Below are 27649 nucleotides of genomic sequence, written 5' to 3' on the forward strand. Positions count from 1 at the left end.
GAGTTAAAATTGCAGCCAGAGAAGCACAGACCAACAGCCAGCACTGGGCAAGGGCATCCAGCAATAACCAGGCCCTGAAGAAGGCAATTGAGCCATTAAAGAGTGTCTCGTGTGAATCACCGACTTGGCCGAGAAGACGGGGCTTAAAAAATCGAGCCCCACGTTGGGCGCCAATTAAGTCAAACTGTGACAGGTATATGAGGATAATTGGACCTGAGGAATGCAGGAGGTGATAAAAAAGAACCAAAACCAAGAAGATTGATGGCTAAAGCAGTCTTGGGCAGCCAAAGCTGTAGAAGTTGGGATATTGTGTCCTTTAGGTGAACTTAGCTCATTATGTCATCATTGTAGTACTAAAAATCACACCCCCAGGTCAAAAATGGGCCCTGTCCAGGGGAAGACCCTTCCCCTGAGCATGCGTGATAGCAGAAAAAGTGATGGAACTACACATAAATTGCTGACCTGTAAGGAGGACGGACTTGGGAACCTCATAACTTCATATTTTCGTGTATAAATATGTCATGAAAAATCTCATTTGATGTGCTGCATTTGTGGGAAGGCTCCAAGCACCCCGTTTTGCACAAACCTGCAATAAATAACGTCACCTTCCTAAACGCAGTCTCTTTGCCTGCATTTTGGGAGCTATCTTAAAACAGTAACTGAGGGAGGGGGCTCTGGGGGCCCAGCCTCCACAAGGCACCCTGGCCTTACCAGGGCTCCTCCTTCCTAGCGACCTTCTACTGCTCATTGGTAGAGGAACCTCAGACCTGCAGCCACTCAATTAAAACCAGCAGATTTTGACAGGTTGTTTTTTTTGTAGGATGCTGCTGTTCCTCTTAGCTTCTGTTGCAGCTCCTGACAGGAGACACGGCCAAAGCAAGCCAAGCCTGGTGTCAACGTGACACTGCACGGAGCAGTGGGAGAGGCTTTTGGGATCAGAACCAGACTCCAGCTCAGGCAAATCCTGTACTCAAGCAGCATGTGGCACTGAGAAGCACAAGGGGCAGGTTAAAACCAAATTAATTACCTGAAACACCATACAACAGGATCAGCTAATCTATATGATTTTATGTCTTCACAGAATACATAAAGTGAATGATAAACCTATTTATTACAGCTTCCAACGAGGTTACAAGTACAATAGCGTGAAAAGTCTCAGGACTGCAGTAGTTTAAAAATTGCTTTCAATTCTTTTATCAAATAAGCATAGTAATAAGGGAGCTATTTTACAGAGAGTAAGCAGCAACGCACAGTCTTAGTTTCAAGAAAGAGAAACACGATACAAAGTCAAAACTTCAGGTATCAACAGCCACCACTACTCTTCACGTGTTACGTTGTCCGTAAGACACACAAATCAAAACCTTTAGACTGACTGCTTCCACTGAAGGGAATTGTGCTGAATTTTCCATTAATAGAAAAGTCAGTAGTAGAACGACTTTCTTCAAATAAAGAACACCACCAGCATTCGTATTGCATTCTAAGATGTAGTGCTATTAAGGTTACACTGGAAGGACGAGTTCTCCAGAATTTAAAAAACAAAACAAAACTTAATTTGATTTGCGAAGTATAGTTCATTAAATCCATTGTGCTTTTGAAACATTTATGTTGCAGGGATCTTTGGCAATCCAAATTCATCCACCAATACACCATCCTGCAGGAAAGCAAAATAAGCAACAGATTAACAATGCTCAGCCAACCAAAACATCTCCCAAAAGCTTCCTTACCATTTTTATAAAATGACAGATTTGTGATTATCACTGTGTGACAACTGGATTCAAATAAGAGCAATGTTCTTCCTCACTATAAAGCCTCAAAAAGAAACATACAGAATCTCTTACATTTTTAAGAATAACTATACTAGCAGCTGTAATGGTACACGTAAATTCTACTTGCAGTCTGACCACATTAGCAGGAGTTACAAACTACCATTTTAGCTTTTTAAAATATAATAAAGAGCATTCAGTACACTGTCCTCTCATATATGGCATCGAAAATACAGAAGCACTTTTGTTCAAAATATTAAGGATTCCAAATCTAAAGCAACCAACACAAACGTGATTAATCCAAAATAAACAAAATAACATATGTGTATTTTGCTTTTAAAGAGGAAAGGACTTACTTTGTTTTTCGTGTCAGTAGGAGTGACCTCTGGGATTGCTGGAGCAGATGCTGCTTCATCTAAGTAGGAATTGTCTTCATCAGCTAGAAGCTCATCACCTAATGCATCCAGTTCTGAAAATGAATTATGTTGGTTGAAAAACTATGCAAGGAATTCCTTTTGCAAAAGAAAAGTTGTCCTTACAGGGAAACAGGATTAATACTTTTAAGTATCTGACTAAGGAAATTAAAAATCACTGTATGATGATTTTTACATTACTGAATCCTCCCACTTCCTAACCTGCTTCCAAGTCATCTTCATCAATCTCTGGTGTCCCATAGCTACGACTCAGTGCCTCTTGGACTTCATTGGCTTCTTCCATCATATCCTCTAACTGATCTTGTATGTCCTGGAGCAAGAAACAATTTCAAATAGTCCATATTTAATAGTTTTAGTAAAATTTACCAGAGTTTAATCAAAATTCAGTTTAACAATTCCCATATATAAGCCATTCAAAATTTTTGATGCATAAATAAATTTCTGGAAGCAGCATTAATACAAGTCACAACAAGCATTCAGTACTATAGCATGGCCTTACCTACTATTGAAATAATAATAAATCTGAGGTAGAAAAAGGAATGTTAAAACAACATCTCTGCAGAACTTTCTTGGGTTTTCTTATTGTAACTATTCTCCAGAGTATATTGAAGGCCTCTAATAAATTACCCAGAGTCCAGCATTATCTTGAAAAGCAGGACAATATCAATGAAATCTACCATCTCAAGCACTAGCTCAAGTTGTGCCACAGCAACATTTAGAAGATACTACAGTATACCTATTGGCACAGTACTTGGGAACAGGTAAGGAGACAATACTTGCCTAAAGGTTTACAGTGCAGGGCATATATAAAAAACAGCATAGGAACAAGGACTTTTAGGAATCCAGCACTGGCATTTGATAAGACTTTAAGTGCAGCACATTTTAAATTCTATTTAAAGATTTTATGTTTTTAAACTGCATTTTCTGAATACAGAGCCTTACAAACCCATTGAAATTAATGTTTTTGTTTGGAGCTTTTTTGTGTGTTTTGTTTGTGGTTTATTTTTTTTAATCTGGCATTACCATAAACTAGGGGATCCAAGGACTAATCTGCATGTTAAGAGTAGCAACATGTACGGGGGGGAAAAAAGGAGGACAAAAAAGCCACAGCAGGAAATATTCACCAACATTTATCCTGAAGTGCTGATGAAAGGAAGGGTGAGATTAAATATTAGCCCTGCAAGAAAACAACAATCAGTGCAAGAAAGCAAACAACTGATTGTGCTATACCAAAGAAATCCGGAAGGAATTATGATAATGGTCCCATAGAAAAAGGAGACAAACTCATGTGAACTGAAACAGTCAGCTTACCTTTAAGTCACACAGTTCACTCATCACGATTTCAGTACATAGTTTCTGTTCTTTAGCAATTCAAACTATAGAAGCTCACCTCAATTTGATCAATTTTGACTTGCTTGTAAGCTTTCTTCATTTCTTTCACCCCCAGTTTCATTGCATCAACCTAGAATACAGTCAAACAACATGTTTGTATTTGCTGTACCACAGGCAAAATAAACAAATATGAGATTAATATACTGGTACCGTTGTCTTTGTATCCTTCAGTGCCTGAATGGTGTAGTTAGCTTGTTCCATATTAAAAGACTGCTGAGAGAGATTATCCCGCTGTTGTTCATACCTGTTGAAAACAATGCAAACAACGGCTTTAAAAAAAACAGTTTATTGCCTCAAAAATTCTTAATTGTTAAAAAAATTGAAACAAAACAGCAGCTGGAGTCTGAAGATAGGATCAGATTATTACTTCTTAAATCTGTTCTAAACAATCACATCAGAATAAATAGCTTCATAAAAATCAGGCCATTGTGCATCTCTATGTATTTAAAGTTGACAAAGCTACTCCTGAACTAAGATTCTGTTTTCTAACTGATGGCAATACCAGATCTGTAGTAGGCAAGGATATAGCAAAGGCTTTTATCACTGCAAGTTAGAGATGCATACCAACGGCTCTGCACTGGAGCTTTACTGGGCAGGGAGTGAGGAGAGAAGGACGTAGGGTACAAAAAGGAAATTGCTGTAGCTAACCAAAACAAAAAGGGAGACTTTAAAAAACAAGAAATCATCTTTCTCAAAGCTAAACTTTTATCTGATCAAGAATGTAAAATGAATCAGTAAACCAGACCCAGATCATGAAGTACACAATTGATACTAATCCATTAATGATATAAAATGAGGCACACTCATTCTCCAGAAAGGTCAGGAGCCAAGCATAGCTTTAGTAATTGAGCAGATTTACATCCCAATCTAAATGTATATATTCACATACAAATAAGGCACAAATGTGCTGATACACAAATTTGTAAGGAGATGCTTCTGAAAGGCTGGCTAGCTTCTTCAGCATTGTTCTTTAAAGAATGCTCAGAAGCAAGACTACCGGAAAGAAAAATGTAAGTGTGCCACCTTTCTCAAAGAAAACAGGCTTTCATTAATCCCAAACTGAAAAAGGTTTAAACTTACATTCGCTTCTGCTTCAACACTCTCAATGCTTTCTGCTTTACTGTATTCTGAAAGACACAATATTATTACATTAGAAAAAGTGTTTTGACTTTATTCTGGATTATGTTGCTCAAATCCAATGTACCACATTTAAGTTTTTCAAAGGATTCCTCAGTTAGTAATGCAAAGATTTTAACAGTACTCACATTCAACATTTGTCCTGCATTAGTGATTACCTAAATAGGCTTGTATGTAAAGCTTCTAAAATAAAATACTTTCAGTGTTTCTGGTTTTTGAAATTTCTTTTATGAACAGAATACAAAGCCAGACTTAGTCCAGAAGAATCACCTTTCATCAACACATTTCAGTGGTCAGCACCAAATAATACTGCAAATTTGACAATACTGTTTATACAAGATATGTTTATTATTAAACAAAAATTAGATATTTTTATTCTTAGATACTTCTTAGATGTTCATCCCCTTTTAAAAATGGATTTTCCTACTCCCTCTCTGCATAGTGCAAGCCTCTTTATTTTGGATGATGAACAAAACAGCCTCTCTACCAGAGTTAATTCAAATAACAGAAAGAAAGGAAGCAAGCAAGTTACTTCTGATTGGTGAAGTATATTTTACTTTGGAAGAAATAAAAACCAGTTAGAACACTGTTTAAAGATTCATGCTTATGAGATGCTTCAAAAGTAAAATAAACCTGCAGGATCTTACACAGGGTCAGCAGGGCAAAATGTAATTCTAAGAACCTGACGAACTGGCTACATCACCACGCTGAATGACAAGAAGTGTGAGTCACATCCTCTCATACTTAAAGGCCACAGAAGATTCTTACCTTTGCAGGCCCCTCTCTCATCTTCTTCATTTGATCCTTATACTTCACTAGTTCTGCATCAAGCTTAGCGATTTTCTTGTCAATGGACTCAGCTCTGCTATCCACCTTTAATACACGATGGGGAAAACAAACAGAAAAAACAAGGTTTTATTTAGGTATTGGACAATAAAAAGAACAGCCTCAGTTTTATTATGCTTCTAACTGAACTACTTCTTCACTCCTTCACTCAGTATGTTTCATGAACAGCTACAACCAACCTACAAGGAGCACAAGTAATATTCCAAGGTTGCATGAAGCTCTGCCACAAAAACATGTTATCATTTTGAGATGCTTGCTTGCAGACTCACTCAAGTCGTAGTCTCTATTCAGGAATTTCTGAGAACATACAGTGCCAGGGACTGAACTGGAACCAGAAGAGAAAAACACAGGTGTACTATGCTGGCAGATAAGGGGGCAATGCAAAAGAGACAGGGATCTATTCAGGAAGGCTAGAAGTTTATTTTTGGTGGACAGAGAACTTTAACCCTTCAGAATGATTCCTGGATTACTGGTTATGTTTAAGAAGCCCAAACTTAACAACCATTTTGTCAAAGTTGCCCAACTTATTTGTCAGAGAGACACTTCTCTCATCGCTTCCCAGAAAGGGAGGCCGGACACAGGAGTCCCACCTAGTAGTTAGTCTGAATTCTTACTGCACTCCTGCTCCAAATCCCAGTAGTAGCTGCATACCTCAGTAAAAGACCTCCAGCACTCAATCCTATGGGCATATTTTAACCCTACTGCCTTATGCAGTAGGGTTAAAAAAGGTAATTATATAACCAGGCATGGGTATAGATCATTCTAACAGTATACACCAATTCACACACACACACAAAAAAAGCACCTCCTTAACATGAATGGACTATCACAGCATTTCCACGCCAACAAAAAACTATAGCTTATTAACTCCTCATTCAAAAGAGCCTCTCTAGGGAATAGAATATAATTACATTCCAGCTACACTGAGAGACCAATCAGTGCAAATTTACAATTCTGATGTGCTAACAGTGTGACTAAACACATATGATTATGCAGATTTTCATTTTGGTGTCTCAATGATCCTTCTAAATCTCTGTTCTAAGACAGCAACATGCATTTGCCAGAGGCATCTCAAGCTGAACATTTGATATGAACACTCCACAGGAGGCACTGAAGTGCCTGGGCACAGCTGGCATTGAAAAAAATTGTATGAAGATTTGTATTATGTCCAATATTTTACTAATAGCAGAAGAGAGAGATTTGCTATTTTAAAACTTTTGCAGGTTCAAAGTGTAGTGCCTTGGTCAAGACCTTCATCAGCTAAATGCATCTTTGAGATCAGCCTCCTCTGCAGGGGAAAGCCCATTATTTGGTTCGTTTGTATGATTCTCTTAGGCAGTATCAGCAGAAAACAGAGACAGATCCTCTTAAGTTGACTAACTACATAAAACCACACATTACACAAGACCTCAGCTTTTAAAAAGGAGGACAGACAGAAGAGGGGAGAACAAATCTATCTAAAAGAAAACTAGACTCTGTATTAGGACTTGAAGAACTGCTTTCTATTATGCACAAATGAGGCATACCAAGGTACACTGCACTGCTACAGAAGGGCTCAAATATAAACAAAACAAAGTGATTGTGGTATCCCAAATCCCTATTAAGTAAAATCGCACTCATTTCAATTAAAAAAAAAAAAAAGAAATAATATACAAGACTGAATTTTAACACTGTTGTCACAACTAATAGCCTTTTAATCCTAGTTTCCTACTTACTACTCTGAAAAATCATAAATTTGGAGTGCGTTTTCAAAGAAGTAAAAACAACGCAAATGCTACAGTTCCTGATGCATCCTTCTTCATGCATACCAGCCTCATGACAGCTTTGAGTCATCTGACTGTGCTCAGCCAGCAAAGATAAAAAAATCTGCCACTTAGTGCAACGTCAAGGCAAGCACGGCAGGACAGGGAGAAGAAACTGCAAGGAAGAGCGAGAACACGCCCATATGAATCAATATGCTTAAGAAAGCATGTTGTTCGCCCATTTTACTGGGTTCAGCTTTACTACTTTTGTCTACACAGGAAATAACATCCAAAACACAGGTATAATAACTGCCTGAGAGTTGTCTACATTTTTAACATATGGTAAGTATGAACATTAATCATTGCTCACCAAGTACAATAATACAATGCCTCAGTAATAGTAACAGCAGTTTACAGCCTTCCTCACAACAAAGAGCTGTGCTTGGAGCCAGTCCTTCAACAGCTGACCAACACAGGCTCCTGATCTCATATCTTAAAAAAACACCTTGTAAGTCATCACTGATCACTAAAGTCATCACTTATAGAAAATAAACTTGAAACTGCTTTTCAGTTAACCAGCTATCTTGTATAACCAACTTTTCAGAGAATGTAACTGCAACTAGAAAAGGATCAAAACTGCATGCAGCTCCTGGTGGGTGGCAGTGACAACCACTTATTTTGGGAAAAAATGCTAAATGTCTGGTGTTGCTAGTGAAAGCAGCTGTTTAAACTACACGTATATGTATCCCCAAAATCCACTGAGATTGAACAAGCTTCTAGTAGAAGACAGCCTGCAGCATATCACAATCTGGCTGACCGTTATTATTTGCCTCAACATTAGAAAATGCTCATTAACTCTGAACTGTCAAAACTAGCCTTCGATCATCTGACTAATACAGAACTGGTTGTGAGGAAAACATTTTCTGATCTTCTGCTTATAGCGCCAAAATGACAAATGTAAGTATTAATAACAGTATCTCAGATTAATTTTGGAGTTCTAGCCATCCAGTGAAACATTGAAGTTAACAAAGGGAAAGTTAATCCTGATTTTCAAGCACATACTTTATTTACTGTTCTACCCAAACATACTAGGAGTTATGTTTGTGCCTAATATTGCTAAAAGCAATACAAACTCTTCACCAATAAAATAACATACTGGGAATAACATTATGACCACTTGTGTCCCCATCCCCACCACTGGCACATACAACAGACTGATGTGCATGCATCTGTGTAGGCTGCACTGAAAAATATTACAGAACCACAGAATCCTAGGGGTTGGAAGGGACCTCGAAAGATCATCTAGTCCAACCCCCCTGCCAGAGCAGGGTCACCTAGAGCACATCACACAGGAAGGCGTCCAGGTGGGTTTTGAATGTCTCCAGTGAAGGAGACTCCACAACCTCTCTGGGCAGCCTGTTCCAGTGCTCTGTCACTCTCACAGTAAAGAAGTTTTTCCTGACATTCACATTGAACCTCCTATGCTCCAGTTTGCATCCATTACCCCTTGTCCTATCACTAGACATCACTGAAAAAAGCTTAATTCCATCTTCCTGACACTCACCCTTTACATATTTGTAAACAATGATGAGGTCACCCCTCAGTCTCCTTTTCTACAAGCTAAAGAGACCCAGCTCCCTCAGCCTTTCCTCATAAGGGAAATGTTCCACTCCATCATCTTTGTGGCTCTGCTCTGGACTCTTTCCAGCAGTTCCCTGTCCTTCCTGAACTGAGGGGCCCAGAACTGGACACAATACTCCAGATGCGGCCTCACCAAGGCAGAATAGAGGGGGAGGAGAACCTCTCTTGACCTACTAACCACACCCTTTCTAATACACCCCAGGATGCCATTGGCCTTCTTAGCCACAAGGGCACATTGCTGGCTCACGTTCACAAATTTAACTGAGAATCTCTCCACTGGGTACCAAAATAGATCTTCTGGGAGGAAAACTGTCATTTCTGAAGAAACTTTTTGTTGTCAGGCTCCAGTGACAATGCTTAGTTAACCTCTGTTTATACCACAACCATTACTGACCTTTCACCTGACTTTGTTAACCCCTCAGACAAACGCTCAAGACATCTGTGTTCTTTTTTTCACCTTTTAAAATTAGTTTACAACCGAAGGAGCTGTAAAAACATAATATGGTTTTCTTCACAAACTTAGAAGCCTAAAAATCACTACGAAACTACAGGATCAGCCTTCTTGAAACTTTTCCTTAACTTTCTTTTCAACCGGGCCACCCTTAAAACAGTTGTGTTCTACCCTGCGTTTCCTCAGCATTTCTTACTTGGTCTGGGCTTGCTTAACTGTCCACCTGCACACACCTTCGCCGTCAACCCTACAGCTACCTCGGCTGTAGCAGATGGAACTGTCTTCATCAGAAGGTGGGATGTGCCCTCCTACCTTCTCTACCGGACAGAGGAACTGGTTTCCTGGCTCCTCTCCTTCCCTTCCCACAACCTCGCATGGCAGGAGTTAGCCAGGGCAAGCAGAGCAGTGAAGTCCTCAGACGGAAATACAGAAAATATCCCAGAGGACGTAAGGAGAGCCAGGCCTTACGTGTGCACGGTGTGCAGCCATTCACGGGATGTGCTGCTGTGCCCAGGGAACAAATGCAGGCACGGGTGTAGGCAGGTACGAACGCACCTGCCGTGTCCGTCTATGCTCCTGCCCGTGACCTGCGGATGCGCAGCTGGGCAGTAAAACCGACGCGCCCACTCCTACAGACACGCAGCACCACGGCCCCAGCACACGGCTGCGGACACGCAGGGAACCGCGCGGACACGCACACCGCCCGCCACCGGGCTGCGGGTCCACCCTCGGACGCGCACCTGGGCGCAGGTGCAGGCGCGCCCCGCGCACACTCACCGGCTGCACCTCCCAGCTCCCTCAGGCCCACGCACCCCCCAGCTGGGCCGCGGGCACCCGCCCGCCCGCCCGCGGGCCGGCACCGGGCCCGCCGCAGCTCCCGCACGAAGCACCGCGGGCGCGGGGACAGGCCGGGCCGCGGAGGGGTGCTCGGGCCCGGGGCCCCGGGGGCGGAGCCTCGCCCGGCCGGACACACCGAACAGCCCGGGCGGGCCGTGCCGCCCCCACCCCCGCCTCGCCGGCCAGGAGGGGCAGCGCGCTGCCCGGCCCCGGCCCCGGCCCCCCGGGGCGGGCGCTCACCGTGCCGATGCAGTCGGTGAGGCTGGGCGGAGGCGCCTTCGGCTTGGCTTTGCCGAAGAAGCGGTTCATGGCGCCGGCGTCTCGGTGTCGCTCCCGGTGTCGCCGCCCCGGCAGCCCCGCTCCCGCCGCCCCGGAAGCCCCGCCAGCCCCGCCGTCCGCCCCCGGGGCGGGCCCTGGCGCCGGCGGAAGGAGCCGCCCGCCCCCGCTTAAAGGGCCCGCCCCCCCCTTTGGCCGAGCGGGGGAAGGAGAGCACGGCGGCAGCGTTCTGCGTTCTTTATTTTGGTGTGAGACACGCGTTTCCGGGTGCAGGCGTTACTGAGGACCCAGCATGTCCTTGGGCTTCACCCACTGGTCAAACTGGTCGGCGGTGAGGAAGCCCAGCTTCACGGCGGCCTCCTTCAGCGTCGTCCCTTCCTTGTGCGCCGTTTTAGCGATCTTGGCCGCTTTGTCGTAGCCTGCAACCGAGCACAAGGAACGAGTTGGCCACTGGCAGTTTGGGAGGGTTTATGGGAGGGACACTGCTGCTCTGGAGAACTCACCGGCCGGGTAGGACGAGCACAGCCTGACTCTCCTGCTCACCCTGTCACACCAGCTCCTGATGTAAAGTGCACAGGTACACACCTTCTCCCACTCTCCTTTCTCTTTTGTCCCTCTTAGAATTATTTTTATAATGCGCTGGCACGGCTACTGCAAGGAGGACACATCTCCTTTTCAACACCAATTGGTGACATTCAGGTAAATGCACTATTGGCCTGACCCTTGACTTGGGTCTCCTAAGCACCGTGACAATACAAACGCTGTGTGCAAAAATACTGTTGGTGCAAAATATTTCAGTATCATGTGCTGAGAAGCTTCCGAGCCGTTAGCTTACCTATATGTGGGTTAAGTGCTGTCACCAACATCAGAGATTCACTCATTAGTTTGTTGATCCTATCTGTGTTGGCTTGGATTCCAACCACACAATTGTCAGTGAAAGAAACACAAACATCTCCAAGCAGTCTTGCAGAGTTTAAAACATTTTTAATCTAACAAAAAAAAAACAACAACCATTACATTCAGATACTAACAGTTGCACATTTGTTCATAACCAGTGATCCTTCCCCACCCCACCACGATACCCACTTTAACAAGCTTTTTGTAGAAGAGGAGCAAAGTAATTAATACACCCTCCTCATTCTGCAGGGTAAGCTCAGCCGTTCCTGTTTAAAAGAATTTCTGAGAAGTATTCAATAGCAAGAGAAATCTTGCTTCAAGAACTCCACAATATGTATGAACATTTTGTTAGAAAAGTTCACAAATGACTAAGTAAAAAATACAACACAAAGACACTTGATTCATTGTCACTTTCCCCCAGAGGTACCAATCAAGAGAAGGCATCTAAAAATATAAAGTGCAATAATGTCTAGTATTAGTCCTCTAATGTGACAATCCACAACCTCTCTTGGTTTTGGAGAGGTGTCTGTTTCTATAAAAAATTACATTTTTAAGATGAAAGCTTATCTGCATAAGAAAGTTTAATGTAAAAAGAACACTTTGCCAGTTCCCTGTCAAAATAACAAAAACTTACCATAAACAAGATCAAAATTTATTCTCACCTATTTATCAGCTTCTCTGGTGCTTGTATTGACCAATGATTCACTGATTATTTTTTTCCCTGACTTATCTGATCGCACAAACAATGATTTTACAAGCCCTAGATCTTTAAAACTTCATGTACTTACCATCATGGGCTTAAAAACATTCAGTTCAAAGTGTCCATTACTACCTCCTACAGTAACAGCAACATGGTTTCCCATAACTTGGGCTGCCACCATGGTTACAGCTTCACACTGGGTAGGGTTCACTTTTCCTGGTTGTGGAAAGGAGAGAAAAGATTACCAAAGAAGAATAAAAGTTATTAAATAATCAGTAGTTCCCTCATTTACTAAATCACATTCAACAGAAGGGATAACATGTCATAGTCATCTGTATCTGTGCACCACAAAAAACAAGTAACTACCATAAAATTGTATTGGCTGTACTATTCCAGTAATTCAGCTAGGATTTTTAAAGCAGCTATGGCTACTTTAGCCATCTACCAAGGCTTTGAGAGCTGGATCAAATATGCATGAACTAAAAGCAGCTGCTAATTACCACAGTTCTTAATACAAGAGATTACAACCTGTCTTTATTTGTGTGAGTAGGTATTTCTGGTAAATTATTACCAAATCTCAGTCAATTTAAGTATTACTAATTTGTTATAATTATTTTGTAATAAAATTAATACACTCTTGTTGAGTCAGGAGAAAAAAAAACAGCCAAACAAATTAAAGTGGCAAGAAAGTTTTATGGTTGCTTTCATTTCTAAAAACAGTCCTAATAAGAACATTCATTATCTGCTTTTTTGAAAGCCAGATACGCTCACAACTTGTTTCTTTTATAATTTATCTTTTATAATTTATAATTTAGGAATATGCCTAAAATAGTTTAGCATATACAATATTCACGTACACTTTTTTTTTTTGAGAGGCAAGGAACGATTATTAACATTATTCCTTCTTTTCTTATCCTCCCATACACTGGGATCACTACAGAAGGGAATATGCGAGTACCTAACACTAATCATGCAAGAAAGTAAAAACATTATATTGCTACAATTCACAGATTTTATCATTCAAAGCTTCTTTCAGAAAAGTCTTAACACAAAAAATTTAGAGATCTTGCAGTTCTAAAATAAGGTTCTGAGATGCATGCTTGTACTAAGAAAGTCATATGTTTACAGATACTCCTCTCTGCCAAATACTGCCCAACAACACCTGCGTACTCAAGTGTTTTTATGAACACAAGTTTTGGTAAAATATTGCAGAAGATAAAAACTGACAGAAGTGTTGAATCATGGAGTTACTGACATTTGTTTGGTAAGTATCTGTTAAGTTAGTGGCCCAAAATAAATTTTAAAAAAAGAAAAAAAAGCAAAAAAAGCAATTTCTGTGTTCTCTCTGTACCTGGCATGATGCTGCTTCCTGGTTCATTTTCAGGCAGGATGAGTTCTCCTAGTCCAGAGCGTGGTCCAGAACCCAGGAAGCGAATATCATTAGCTATTTTCATCAGACTACAGGCCACTGTGTTCATTGCTCCACTGAGTTCAACTAGAGCATCATGAGCTGCAAGAGCTTCAAACTTATTTGGAGCAGTGACAAAAGGCAAACCTACAGGAAGGCGGGGGAAATATTAAACCCGTGAGGCACTACATAAGCCAGATAATCAAGCACATTGTTAACCTAATAAGAAAAAATATTAGTAGCACTGTAAGATCATCTCTTTTCTCTAGACCATGCCTCACAAACCTATTAAAAAGATTCAATACAAAAGACACAATAAAAGTCACTAAAATACAGAAAAGTGTGAAAGTTGAGAAACTACCCACAACAAAGGTATGACTTTCAGGCTTCCTTACTATGTTGCACACTAAGCCTTGCTTTGCACCACAGTACTTTGTAAAGGTCAAGAACCTCCCACAAGTTAGCTCAAACTTACTTTTTTCTACTGTGAAAGCAAGTTAAATTCTTCAAATTGTCAAACGCTGGGATGCTTTCTCCCAGTTATAAAAAGAGTCAGCACAGTGGAGATATTAGGATACATAAGAAGTAATCACAATGGAATTAGCTACATAAAGAAAAAAAGATGCATCTGATTATCAGCAACTGGAAGGGAGCAAAACCAGACAAATTATGTTAAAGCTGATTCAGACTTAGGAGGATGCCTGAAATTGCTGCCAACAGCAAGAGCACAGGAGCAGTGGAAGCAACAGCACTGTTTGTATTAATTAAATGCCTGAGATCTGAGGCTAGGTTCCATAATGGAACACATTTCTTCAGGGCTTTACCCTAGAAAAAAAGCCTCAGCAGAATTTTATCAGTGGTAATGGACATACCTAAGGATGCATTCAGGGATGCTGACCGTAGGCTGGACTTCTGCCCTGCAATACTACTGGTCTGAGCTTACATAACCAGTTTAAACAAGAGTAGCATAACACCATTTGCTAGAAAAACACTAGAATTCCTACTGTGTTTTTCAGTTCCTGTCAAACACCAAATTCCATGTTTTACATGGGCTTCTCAACTGCACAGCTTCCTTCTCAGCTGCAGGTACCATTCCAAACTTTCCATTTTGCCTTTGCCAAAGAACTCCCCCTTTAAGAACACATGGAACCTCCAGAATCTACCCTACTTGTTTTAAACTCTTACAACCTTCCCATATGGTATATGTGACAAGCATTAATGTGGGAGAGGTTCCTAAAACACCACCAATGGCTTCTTCAAGTGCCAGAAGAAGCCTGTACTGCTTCTCAGCAGCTGTTGTTTACAGCAAGTTCCTGAGAGGCAAGACAGTGAATAATAGAACAATTAAAACAAAAGTACTGTTGATAAGCAGGCTCAGGTTTTACAGTAAATTTAAATAAAAGACATGCATTAAATTTGGGGGCATTTTATAAACTGTTAATGTGACACAGAATACAGATAGGAAACATTAGTGGGACTAAAATAAAAAAACTCAATGGCTCTGGAATGAAGTTTTAAGATCTATAATAACAGCATCAAAAAAAGGTTTTAGTCTGTCACATTAAAAAACATAGGAGGCTTTGGGAAGATTTTTTCCCCCTTTTTTGTGCCAAGTCACAGTAGATTAAGAGAGCCAGAGGACCAGAGATCAAGACCAGAAGCATTATAGCTGGGCTAATAATAGAAGCCTGAAACTGTATCCATCTCCAACAAGCCTTGCTTAGAAAACATGGTAACTTCAGTTCCTTTAAATGCACTCAGTATAATTATAAAAATACATGGCATGAAAAATCCTAAGTGTAAGGCATCTAACATAAGGCATTAACAGTTTTCAGTTAAAATACAAATACAATTTGAGCTTATGAGAAGTACAGAAACTGAAAGATTAAGTTTTAATTTGACTGTATGTTCTACCTACTGCTTTACTGATAACTGAAATACCATTCCTCACCTGTCAGTTCAGCCACTTTAGCAGCAACTTTCTCAGCAAAACCAATTCTTGTGTTTAATCCTGTACCTACTGCAGTCCCGCCAGCTGCCAGCTGATACACTCTTGGCATGGTTGACTCAATCCTAGCCACACCGTATTTAATTTGTTGCACATAGCCACTAAATTCCTTTGAAAGAAAGCAGGATAAAATAAAGGAACAAAGACAACAACAAAGAATAAGCATCTATAATTATTTAGACTTTTAACATAATTGGACTAATTTCTTTAAACCTGAAGGCACTGAACTTCACACAGATGCTAAATCTTAGCATCTTTTCACTAATAGGAAAAATTTACATGTACTAGAAGATTGATCTCACAGTATGAACAATTACACATAAAACCAACCTACATACATAAAAATGTATATTTAGCTTGCCTTTTAGATCAGTTGTGTATTTAGCAGGATCTGAATCCAAGGTAAATCAGCTCTCAGATTAAATTAATGTCCTCAAGTCCTCAGGTACAATTAGAGAAATGGATCCTGGGCTATTTCACTTAATTTTAGTTAGTAAAAAACCCATTATTGGATAAAGCAAACAAATTTTGCATCAATTTTTATCAGTTCAGCTTACTTAATTACGAAATTACTGTAATATAAACCATTCTTGACAACAAGACAACAAAGGTTTGCCATCATATATACACAATCATAGATCATAAAGATTTTAATTCAAAATGCTTAGTAGCTTTGTATGCCAACAAAACCTTGTTTATATAAGCTTATAGATTATAGACTACCTACCTTCTTCCTTCCAGTGTCAGTGTGGTAGAAATATCATGTGTTACTTAGTAATGAACATAATTCAAGCATATTTTATATCTCACTACCATTAGAAGCATACATGGAAAAAAATAAGAGAATTTATGATGCAGCAGAGACTACAGCATCCCTGCCAATAAAGGTAAATACACTCCGACTGAGATTCAACCAGTTTCCTATGATTTATCTTAAGATAGCAACTTAATTTAGGACTCCAAGGTTGCCTCAGTTTCCTCCAATATATTTACAAGAATTTTCCAAACAAATGCATTTTTTTTATTTATTTATTTTTACCTGTCCAAGCGTAAGTGGAACAGCATCTTGAGTATGAGTGCGCCCTATTTTTATGATCTGGGAAAACTCTTTGGATTTTGCTTCAAGTGCATTCTGTAGCTTCTTAAGTCCAGGTAACAACACCTCGTTAACCTCCTGGGCAGCAGCAATATGCATTGCTGTTGGGAAAGTGTCATTTGAACTCTGTGAAGGAAGTTAAAGAAATTAATTTACAAGCTTATTTCTTTACAAGCTTTTCTCACCATTGTTGCCGCAAGACGTACATGTATGGCTTTATTCTCTTTATTTTGTAAACAAGAAGAAACTGAGGAAGCAATTTAAGAGTATTCCACAAGTCAATCTGCAGGAATAGTCAAATCTCCTGAACTCCAGTCCAGCATCTTAGTGATAAAGTCAGCTTTTTAGAACTGTACTCACAGAAAGTTAACTACGTGACTAGACTGTTCACAATATTGGGACCAAAAAGAAGAAAGAAAACTAATTGCTAAAGTGGTTACAAGAGACAGGTAACAAATGATTGGGTGATTTTAACGGAATTGTAGGTGACTTTAAAACACTTAGGTATTGCTTTGGTGATGTTACATCCACACTTTTCAGGATACTGAGTAAGCACTAAAAATCAGGAAGGGATAAAACTGAGTCAGTGGCTTAAACTTCAGCTAATCTGAAGAAAATACAAGGAGTGAAGTCATTAATCCATTGCAGGACTTTAACCATCTTACTACTCTTTCTATGTGCTTTATGTAATACATTATGCAAGTAACAAGTATCCAACCTTTAGAAACTGGATCTATATTTAACTTCTTTAAGACTATCTGCAGTAGCAGTTGTTGTCACCTGGCCCCCTCTGCCCACTACATCATGTGTGAATTCATCTATTGCAAGTAAGTTCAAAATTTTTAATCTCAAAAGCTCATACTGTCAGTGACCAACATTTTAAAGTTCATTTAAACTGAAAAATGTTGCCAAACCTGTACACAAGATTTCCTTTTTCATTTATTTTTTTTTTAAACCACAGTGGCTAGAAGATAATTCAAAATTCACAATTGAAAAAATACTTTTGACATTAAAAGAAGTATAATACAAGTTTAACAACCTGGCTTTTGTTAACATGATCATTCGGATGTACTGGGGTTTTGCTCCCCAGTTTGCCCCCCATTATTTCAATGGCTCTATTGCTGATGACTTCATTGACATTCATATTGGTTTGAGTTCCAGACCCAGTCTGCCACACCACCAGTGGAAAGTGATCATTTAATTTTCCTTCAGCTACCTACAATGGAAAAAGAGAAAGAAAATTTGCTCTGCTGGGAGGAAAAGAAATTTAAAAGCATGACACTCAGAATTTTATAGCTGTAACTCAAATAAAGTTATCCATTACATTTGTAAATTGACATGATTGTGAATTTATACCAGAATAACTGAGAGTTTGATGTAATACTAGATATTAAGAGCAAAAAATCATTTGCTATGCTTTTTGAAGATGCTGAATACTGAAATACAGACAGATATAGAATTTAATTTCATGTTCTACAGTCAGAAAAAAAAAAAAGGTTTAAATAAATGTCTTTTAGGTTATACCTTCTCTTTCCCAAACAATTCAGATGATTTTTTTAGTCCAAAATCATCCCCTTCCTTCCAAATTTTAAAGTAATTTGGATTCTAATCTTCCTGGGTACGACTAGAGTTAGTACATGATGGTTCTCCCTTCCACAGTTATTTGCTTAGGTTAGGGCTCAGGTTAGGAAGTTCTCCCAGGCAAGGGCAGTATCTTAGGTAGTTTCTCAGAGTACGTAAGCTGCTTTAGGTACTGATGAAATGTCCTGTGTCTCCTTGGGTCATGACCATCCTTCAGGTGTCAGAAACACCAGATTTTGGACAGTGCTCATCTGTTCACAGATGTCTCATCAGCACAGCTGCACCACTTTCCCCTAAGAAATCAAGTTCAACAGCTGCATGGTTTCATCATTAACACTGACCCAAACTATACAACCATTTCAGAGGCATTCAGAAGTCCATTCCTTATGTCCCCCAGGAGATGTGGTTTTGCCAAAGGTCATCTGTCATGCACATGCAGTACATTATATTTGTATAATTGAACTCTGAAATTTCTCCAGAAATAAACATCATACAGGAAAGTCCCAGCCCCCTTACACACACACACCTGTAGATAGCAGATCTGAGCCAGTAGATGGTTGCTGGTACCAAACACCTTCTTCCTGTAAGACATGCTTTCCCTAGTTCTGCCCTGGACCTACAAGGCTTTAAATTGAGCAGTGCCTAAAAAGAACTGGTGGCTGTATTTACTGTACCTTAACTGTAACTGAGTATCTTACACATATAAACAACTATTAGTATTGCATGAACTTAAAAAGATTGGTACTTGCTGACTACCCGTGGGAACAAGGTTCTGGTCAACCAAATGGCTATACCAACTTAATCTTCTGTAGGCAGGCCCTAACAACTACTATTTCAACAGGTACAAACAGGTCCTGTTTGATCTACGTTTTTTGGAGTCTGTTGAACCCTATATACATTTAGAGATTTTTCTGTTTGTGATAGTATCAAAATCTGTGCTCAGAAGTATCACCCCCCCCCGCATATATTAGCCTCAGAAAAGCTGAGAATGCAAAGGATCTGCTGTTAGAACTCTGAGGCAAGGTATCTGCAGATTACTGGGATACATCAGCCCTTCTGAACTCATGCTTTTCAGGAAAGGATCTTAGGTATTTCCCATCTAATACAGGGACAAAGTTCCCACCTCAGAGAGTAATATGATTCCTTGCTGTATCTCTTCCTTTTTAAGGCACATTAGAAAATTATTTTGGAGATAAGGAAAAGAATATCACTGCAGGGGTGTTTTTAAAACACAACAAAAAAGCCCCAAACAACTTTCAGGGCTCATGAATCTAAACTAGGAAGTCTTTAGCCACCAAAACTTCTGATCAACATTTAACGAGGAGAATCCTAGGAACCACAAGAAGAGACTGGACATACTCTGGACAGTTCACCAAACGTCTTTGGTCTTACAGTGCTACAGCTTCTGCAAATACTTAAATATTTTTAAGCTAGTCAGAACAGGAAAGCTCTATAAAACAATGCATCTGGATAAATATATCTGTTGATTTACACAAAGCAACACATCTGTTATTACCATACCTCAAATAATGGTCATTCACAACTCTGCACTTGGGTGGCATTTATCCTGAGAACGAGGAAATACCTCCCTGTGCCACATTATGTCCTCTTCAACTGTAAAAATTATACTTAAAACGCACAAATTTACTGGTCAGCTTAAGTCTGAAGAGGACGTAGACTAGTAATAGAGAAACTATTCAGATTGCAGATGGTCTTCACATTACTAAGATGCAACTGCTTAAGAGACTAGAGACTTCCAAAATGAAAAAGCTTTGCTTGGCATGTCAGACTTTACATTAGCTGAATGAAACGATATTCCACTTCCCTGCTAGGGTTTTTTATACTGTTCATCTGGTAAGAGTCAACACTATGCAAAAGTAATGAGTAATCTTAAGAGAGGGGAAAATTACACTGTTTTTATAACTTCAGTATCAAAACGTATTTGAGCATTCTATCACCTCTATAAATGCAATAAGTAAAATAGTAAAACACTATTTTAAGTAAATGATCTCTCACTCTGAAAAAAAATTCCTAGCAATACATGCCTGCCTCTAACAATTTCAGAAATGCAGTAAGTGTTCCCCCAGCCTCCAAGCTTCCTGTGAAGAGCTTAACAAAAACAGTGACAGTTCTAGCATTTTGAACAGTTGTTCCTACCTCATTTGCTGCCTTTACAATGGCATTAGCAATCTTTGGGTCAAGACCATAATCTTGATTTACTTCAGCAGCTGCTCTCTTCAAGATGCCAAAAGCCCTTATAACTTGAACCTGTGACACAAGATTAAATTTAAATATTTTGTTTTGGGTTTTTTCCCCCGAAGATCATTTTAGGAACTTACAGCACAGGTTAAACTTAAATCGAGCAGTAGTCAACCAAACCAAAGGGCAATCAGGTCACGAGATCTATGCTCTCATGAACAATATCATTTAGCAGTACAGAAAGCAGTACATAGTTTATCCTTTCTTTTGTAAGCCAGGTATACTTTGTGTATTGAAATAGATTACATAGATTAAAATGAACAGAAAAGGAGAACTGGTTCTTCTTCTAAAACATCCTTTTTGAGGACAAACTGACATACACTTCAGCACATGGAAAGCCATTGCATGACAAAGCAACATGCACACTAATGCTCTATGCACAGTTACATGTGAAACACCACACAGTTACACTTCATATCAACTGGTGCAACACTAAACATCTGCAATAACAAACGACATAACACTATAGCCAACTATTCTCTTCAGTCTTTCATCTTCAGAAAAAATAAAAGATTTCTAATCATCCCTAGATCCTGTGGTGGTCCTGCTCTGGCAGAGGGATTGGACTTGATGATCTCCAGAGGTCCCTTCCAACCCCTAACATTCTGTGATTCTGTGATTATTAAAATAATTAAGCAACACTATAAAATAATTACTCAAAATCAACATTCAACTTATTGAAATGAAAAATATGTATTTGTAACACAGAACAAGATCTTGCCACGAGATTTCTAACTTTATTTAAAATTCAAAGTCGCTCATATTCCCAACAAGGTATCCACTCCCATATCCAAAACATACTTCAAAAGAATAAATTAACACAGGTTTAAATTACTTACTGGCATTCTTTCTGAAACACCTCCAATTTTGAAGTTCATTGTAGATCTTACAGTCTGGGCACCATAGTATCTGTCACTTGGGACCTTCAGTTCACCAAAGGTATCATATTCTATCCTAAAAGCCTCTTGACTGGACTGTGAAAAGGGAAAAAGATGTTATTTTAAACACTGGTAAACAGCACATCCATTTTGAAAGCAGATACAGTTAAAAAATAATGTGCAAGAAGGGAAAAAAACCCAACAAAACCAATGACACACAGCTAGTCACAGGTATTTTTCTAATTATACCTTCAAAGTTAAGACGTTCTTCTAGTTAGAGCATCTGCCTCACTAGAAGTCACAACTAACAATACTGTGTAGACACACTGGTAACAGGCAGCACTGCAATACGTAAGACTTGGCTGCCCACTGTATGAAATGCATCATCTTGACAAACGATTCAGTTTCTGCTTTTCTAATAATTAGTAGCTTAAATTACAATTTAATCATTAAACTTAACGGATGAACTAGCACCTTAAGAATTCAGGTGTTACCCACCCAGGCAACATACACGTAGCACAATCCCTATTTGAAATCCACACTGCACATGGACAGGAAAACAAAACACTGGAAGGGAGCAACTAACTAATTCAGTACCAAGTTACTGACAATTATCTTCTTAAGCCTAATAAACCAGGAACACCCTTGCCCTAACCAAAGTAGCCGTGCAACATGAAGAAACTACATCTAGGAATATTTTGCACAGTATTTCCGTAAGGCGGTATTTCTGTATCACGCATACATCTAGGATGCATTATTATCTAACACAGCCAGTGATTAATTTTAGCTGACATACATCAACTAAAAAGTGATTTTTTACTTTTTGTGAAACAACCCATTCATCTGTCATGATGTGATCACATCCACATGCAGCTCTACAAAGATTATGGGACTGGACGGGAAGAAAGAGCAGTTTATTCTTCCTCTACCAGAGCATCAAGTCAGTGTTGTAGCACAGTGAAAGAAGAAAAGCAAACGTTATAAACTATTAAGAAAAGCAGAGGTTACAAAAAGAAACATTACTGTGCCATCACGATTCGTCTACACTCTGAAGTCTTTGGGCAGATTTGGTTCTTTTATCTCAAAAAGTTTATTATTGGAAACAGTTCAAAGAAAGGCAGTAAGGCTGATGAAGTGCAGGGAACAGCTTTCTTGATAAGAGACAACAGACTTTTTCATTCAGAAAAGAGATAACTTCAAGTTTGAAGGAAAAGTAAGGTCAATAAAAGCATTGAGAGAATGGTGATAAATACTAGCTGCTCACTGCCTTTTCCAATATAAGAAACAGGAACCATAACATTAGCTCGTAGGAGTCAGGTTCAAAGCAAGGAGAAGGAAGCAGCCTTTTACACAAGCAGCAGCCTGACAAAACTTCTCGCCAGCTGATGCTGCAGATGCCACAAGTCCGCATGAGTTCAGAGAAGACAAGATACACCCTCAGAAGAAAGATCTAAACTCAGTTGTTATGCAAACCGTGATTCAGGAAATCATCTAATGTGAAAATGAAGAGTCTGGGTCAGAGTACGAGGAAAGCATGTAACAAGTTTGCACAGTTCTTACTCTAGGTGTCCACTTCTGAAGCCAGACTGTTGCTCTGCTTTCTTACTCTGTTTTACGTGCTCTTTAGGTGGTGGGTCTCAGTCTTCTTGGGCAGGAACACAGTTGGGTTTTGGGCAGATCATCCTCTCCAGCAACACTTTCTGCAGCAGCCAGATCAGGTCCACATCCCTGTGGATGGCAAGCTGCAGGTGGCAGTGGCATGAGGGGGTGTTCCAGCCTTTTTACTATCCTAAGCAGCATTCCCAGCTGGGTGCAGATGCTCTGCCACGAGGTACTCCAGCAGTCTTGTACTGGAGACACCAGCTCTGCTTGCTTAGGGCACTCTTGCAGGGTAGGTTGTGCATGTACCCCAGAAGGAACTGCAGCTCAGCCCACAAACATTAAGGGACAGCTCTCACATCACTGTCCCGCTCCTCACGCCTTGTGTTTGGCTGATGCTCTCCCAGCCACTGACCCCACAAGAATACAAAGCTCAGTGTGGACCCATTCCTATATTCTTTAATCCTCTTTACCCTATTTTAGTCACTTAGCAGTCTTTTACATGCTAACAAGAAAACAGTTAACACTTATTTAGTATCTTACTAAAAAAAAATGCTTAATAGGGACGCTTGTGCACATCCACATATTAGTATTGCAAGAGCAGGTACCACTGATGCATCCGAAATCCCTGCTATTCATACCTGGACACTTTGTGTAAGCAGACAATATCAAGCTTTTCCTAGAGCTCAATAAGCAGAACCAATTCAGTTCCAAGACCATGAAATCACCACCAATCACCAAAAGTATCCATGGTCACACATTATAAAATTGTTAAACTACCTGTAACCTTTTAGACAAACAGCTAGCAGTTGCACAATTGATTTCTCAAACTTACATAATTTCAATGTCAACAATGGTGAAACGAAGACAAATAGAATCAGGATCTCCTAGTACAAGTATCTTTAACAACGAAATCCTGTTACTAAAAAAAAAAATAGTATTTCCCTAGCCAATTGCATGTTACACACATTCACGAGCTCCAGTGAAGTTCACAGGGCAGGGTACTTCCAGTGAATGTCATTTGCTGATTGTTAACAGAGCAACAAGTGACATTAGGTAAAAAAGCAGTGTTATTTTACATGCATACTAAACTAAACTTCAACATAACCTTCAGACTAATGTAGCAGCCTGCAGAAATCACTGTCTGAATTTTTAATGCAAAAAAAATCATGTTTCCCTCATTCTTTAAGACAGAATTCACTTGCTTGAGTGGGTTTATGAACTGAAGGTCCCAGTTCTCATACCTAAGGCTCTGCAGTCAGTCTGCCATACGGAAACTGCTGTAAACAGTGGGACACTTCTGCTAGCCCTCTGCTCCCACACCAGTGAGCACAGGAGAAGCCAAAAGGAGACCTAGCAACTCTGCCACAGACCAAGGCAAACTCCTGTGCTCACTCAGTTTCTATCATAGCCACAGAAAGTCTCAGCTCAGAACTCCTATTCTTGATCTTCACAAACCAAGTACTTGTAGGTTATTTTAAAGAGGCGTGACACGGTGTGCTCTGCCCTCCAAAATCCCATGAACACAGAGTCCAAAGCTTACACAGTTAGGCAAATATAACTGTACCTTTGCCTTGTTGCAGGGAACTCATCAGTTAGAACTGATTGCACCATAACCCACTGGAGATACTCAGATGGCAGAGCTGCTGCAATAACACTTCCCATGGAAAATTACATTCTGATTTAAGAATCCAACGACTTTTGGATGTAAGTATTTCAATTCAAGGAATGATCATTTTTAGCATGTCAAAACCAGTCTTTCAAGGCCAGCATCAACTGCTCTTCCTTAGCAGATGAGTAATGTCTCTATTTTTAAGCGTCATTTCTTCTTTACAGTATCAACCGAGTCACAAATTCTAAAATTTACTCTTCAGAAAACATAATGAAATATTTTGCAACACTGATCTGAAGGAGGAACATTATGGCCACAATTCTATTTAACACAACAGTCATACTGCAGAACAACATGCAGGTTTGGTTGTATCTACACAAGGTATTCCAAAACAGAACTCTCACGGCTGAAAAATACCTGCAAACACCAGAAAGTGGTGTTTCTTTTGTTGTTGTTTCATGACTAGTTGGTACATTTTTGTCGTCTTCTTGGAAATAAGAATATACAAGATTTTCCTGTAAGAATTAAAGAGCTGCTTGAATTCCAGATTCACTGAGGACATTTTGCTGTAATTTCTGTTATTTAAACTCAAGCAATTAATAATGTCTATTTACAGGACAGGTCAGATTTCTGAACAGGAAAAATTTAAACGTATACATTTCACATACAGTTACAGCCTTTCATAAATAGCAGGTCTTCAGCAAGTAAATGGAGACCATGTTCTATGACATTTTTCTTGGATGACGCTGAACAGAAAAATAAAAAAGGGAACTATCTGGCAGGCCAACAGTTTATAAGTTAAATAGTCTTGCTCTGACACAGATTTTCTTACACAGGTATGTTTTATTCACGATGCAGTTTATTCACTCGTTTAGAAGCTTGTTTTTCTATACCATAATACCACAGATTGGGAACTACTGTTCTAGTTAAATTTATTAACTATTTTAATAAGCTAAGTAATAAGACTACTTCTTCCAAGACGCTCAAGTTACCTGCTTGTTTTAAGGAGTGAATTTCGAGTGATGCACCCAAGACTAAAGTTTCCACGCAACACCCGAGCTGTCCCTTAGATTCAGTGCTCCTTAATTCGAACAGCATTTTCATTTCTACACTGAGCCACATGCAACAGACAAATCCCACCCACGTTTTAGCTGATTACAGTAACCGGGGATGCCTGCTAGAAGCTACCGGCGGCGCTCAAGCTAAACGCTTCCAGGCAACCCCAGAGATCTTCCAGACCCGCTCCCGCTCCCGCACCCCCACCCCCACCACTTCTGCGAGGATGCGGTTTTTCCTTGTTTATATCTCAACAGCTCTAAAAAAGCGCCCGACATTTCTGTGGAAGCAGCTGCTGTCCCAGCAGGTCCCTTCCTGCCCACCGGCTGGGCTGGCACCCCTCTCCTCCCCCAGCCGCCCCCCGGCCCGGCGAGCCGCGGCTCCCGGGCGGCGAATCCCGTCCCCCGCGCCGCGCCCCCGGCCAGCTGGGCGCTGCCGGCACCGCCAGCCCGCCCCTGCAAGTCCGGGGGCGCCAAGGCTGCCGGGCCGGGGCGCTGCCCGCGCACTCCGCAGGGCGCCGGGCGCAGACAGGCCCCGCAGCCTCCCCGGCAGGAGACGGAAGCGGCCGCGCAAGCCTGGCCGGGCACAGCGGCCGCATCTCCCCGCTGCCCCGCGGGGTACCACTCCGGATGGCAGCCCCTCCGGCGGGCGCCGGCTCCCGCCTCCCTGCCCCCGCACCGGCCGGCGGGAGGAGGGCGGGGGGTCGCGCAGGCCGGCGGGAGAAGGGGAAGGGGGAGGAGCCAGGGCGGCGGCAGCGGCTCTTGGAGGTCACCCCGTCCCCCCGGGGCTCACCATGGCGGCGCTCGGCGGGCCCCAGCGCCCGCGCGGGGCGGGCAGCGGGGAGGGCGGCGGGGCCGGCAGGCGGGCGGAGCAGCCCAGGCGGCGGCAGGCGCGGAGTGCCCGGTGCATGGCGGCGGCGGCGGGGAGCACCTTCGGGGGGCTGGCCAGGGGGAGGGGAGAGACGCCGGGCCCGCCCCGGACGAGCGTCAAGGTGGTGGGGGCACCGCTCAGCTCGGAGGCTCCCCACGCCAATGGGAGAAGCGCCTCAGCGGCGGGACGGGGCGCGGCGGGGCACGGCAGGGCGGGCGTGCGCAGCAGCGGGCTGAGCACCGCCCCGCGGGCTCCGGGGCAGGTTCCCCGCCTGCCGGGCGCCAGGGCACAGCGCCCTACCCTGCGCCCAGGGCAGCGGGGAGCCCCCCCCCGCCCCGGAACGGTGATTCTCAGACGGTGGAAAAAAAGGTTTTATTTTGCTTTATTGTAAGCTTTTTAAAAGATGTATGACACATTGTTTCCTCCCCTCTTAAAGAAGTCAGAGCCCTGCCTATAAAACAAGCCGTCAGGAGCTAGCTCCCTTTCCCCTTCCTGCCCCTGCAGGGGTAGTGTTCCCACGTGCCACACGTCTCAGAGTCCGGTCTCAGCTCCCTGCTGGAAGGTGTAGAAACATTACAGCAGTAAAATACGGTATTTTCAATTTTTCCAGCCACCACCACCACCATTCCAAACATTCCCTTTTTTCCAACAATATTCATCTGTTGAAAAAAAGAATTGCCAACAAGAAATGCTCCATTCCATTGCAATCTCCACAGTTTCTCAAAGAACTGGAAAGTATCCAGAGAAATGGTGCTAGAAACTGCTCTGTTGATGCCTTACAAATTACATCTTGGCACTAAGTTCAGAGTCTGGTGAGCTTTAAGATTTAGTCTTTAGTCTTGGTTTCTCTGAGAGAAAAGACAGTCTAGGAAACGCACACACAGGACATCACAAAAACATCCTCAGAACCTCCAGAGATAGTACAAATTAGCTATTAAAAATATGTTTCACTCCTGGTATATTCTGGAGGAAGCAACTGAGCTAGAAGTATATTGTTTCCTTCAATAAAGCAATTATATGACAATTTTTACCATTTTAGCTTTAGGAAAAAGTTTAACTACAACTGCATCACTTTCTTTCATGTTACTTACAATCAGCAATTAGGACATTTAATTTTAAGTCCGTGTATCATAGCATTCAGCATTTCAATCTTGTCTAAAACTATT

At 41.2% G+C, this 27649-nt stretch overlaps 2 protein-coding genes across 3 annotated transcripts; both read right to left on the bottom strand.

Moving 5' to 3' along the window:
• Nucleotides 1–1048: 1048 nt before the first annotated feature.
• Nucleotides 1049–10618, bottom strand: CHMP5 (charged multivesicular body protein 5). Of its 2 annotated transcripts, none has more exons than XM_051609661.1 (8): nt 10484–10618; nt 5495–5599; nt 4670–4716; nt 3740–3833; nt 3588–3659; nt 2399–2507; nt 2120–2232; nt 1049–1651 (listed from the first exon to the last, which is right to left on the bottom strand). In XM_051609661.1, exons 1-8 carry the CDS (start codon nt 10550–10552, stop codon nt 1601–1603), a joined length of 660 nt encoding a protein of 219 aa, XP_051465621.1. In that variant the 5' UTR covers nt 10553–10618; the 3' UTR covers nt 1049–1600. The 2 variants fall into 2 exon arrangements, with proteins under 2 accessions (XP_051465621.1, XP_051465623.1); XM_051609663.1 differs by lacking the exon at nt 10484–10618 and adding an exon at nt 5756–9928.
• A 124-nt stretch (nt 10619–10742) lies between these two features.
• On the bottom strand, nt 10743–26561 carry FH (fumarate hydratase). Its single transcript, XM_051609657.1, has 10 exons — nt 26406–26561; nt 21308–21442; nt 20367–20477; nt 17668–17844; nt 16572–16754; nt 15476–15641; nt 13468–13671; nt 12205–12332; nt 11355–11508; nt 10743–10938 (listed from the first exon to the last, which is right to left on the bottom strand). Exons 1-10 carry the CDS (start codon nt 26520–26522, stop codon nt 10796–10798), a joined length of 1518 nt encoding a protein of 505 aa, XP_051465617.1. The 5' UTR covers nt 26523–26561; the 3' UTR covers nt 10743–10795.
• Nucleotides 26562–27649: the final 1088 nt, after the last annotated feature.

Source organism: Apus apus, chromosome 2, assembly GCF_020740795.1.
Source record: "Apus apus isolate bApuApu2 chromosome 2, bApuApu2.pri.cur, whole genome shotgun sequence".
NCBI lineage: Eukaryota > Metazoa > Chordata > Aves > Apodiformes > Apodidae > Apus > Apus apus.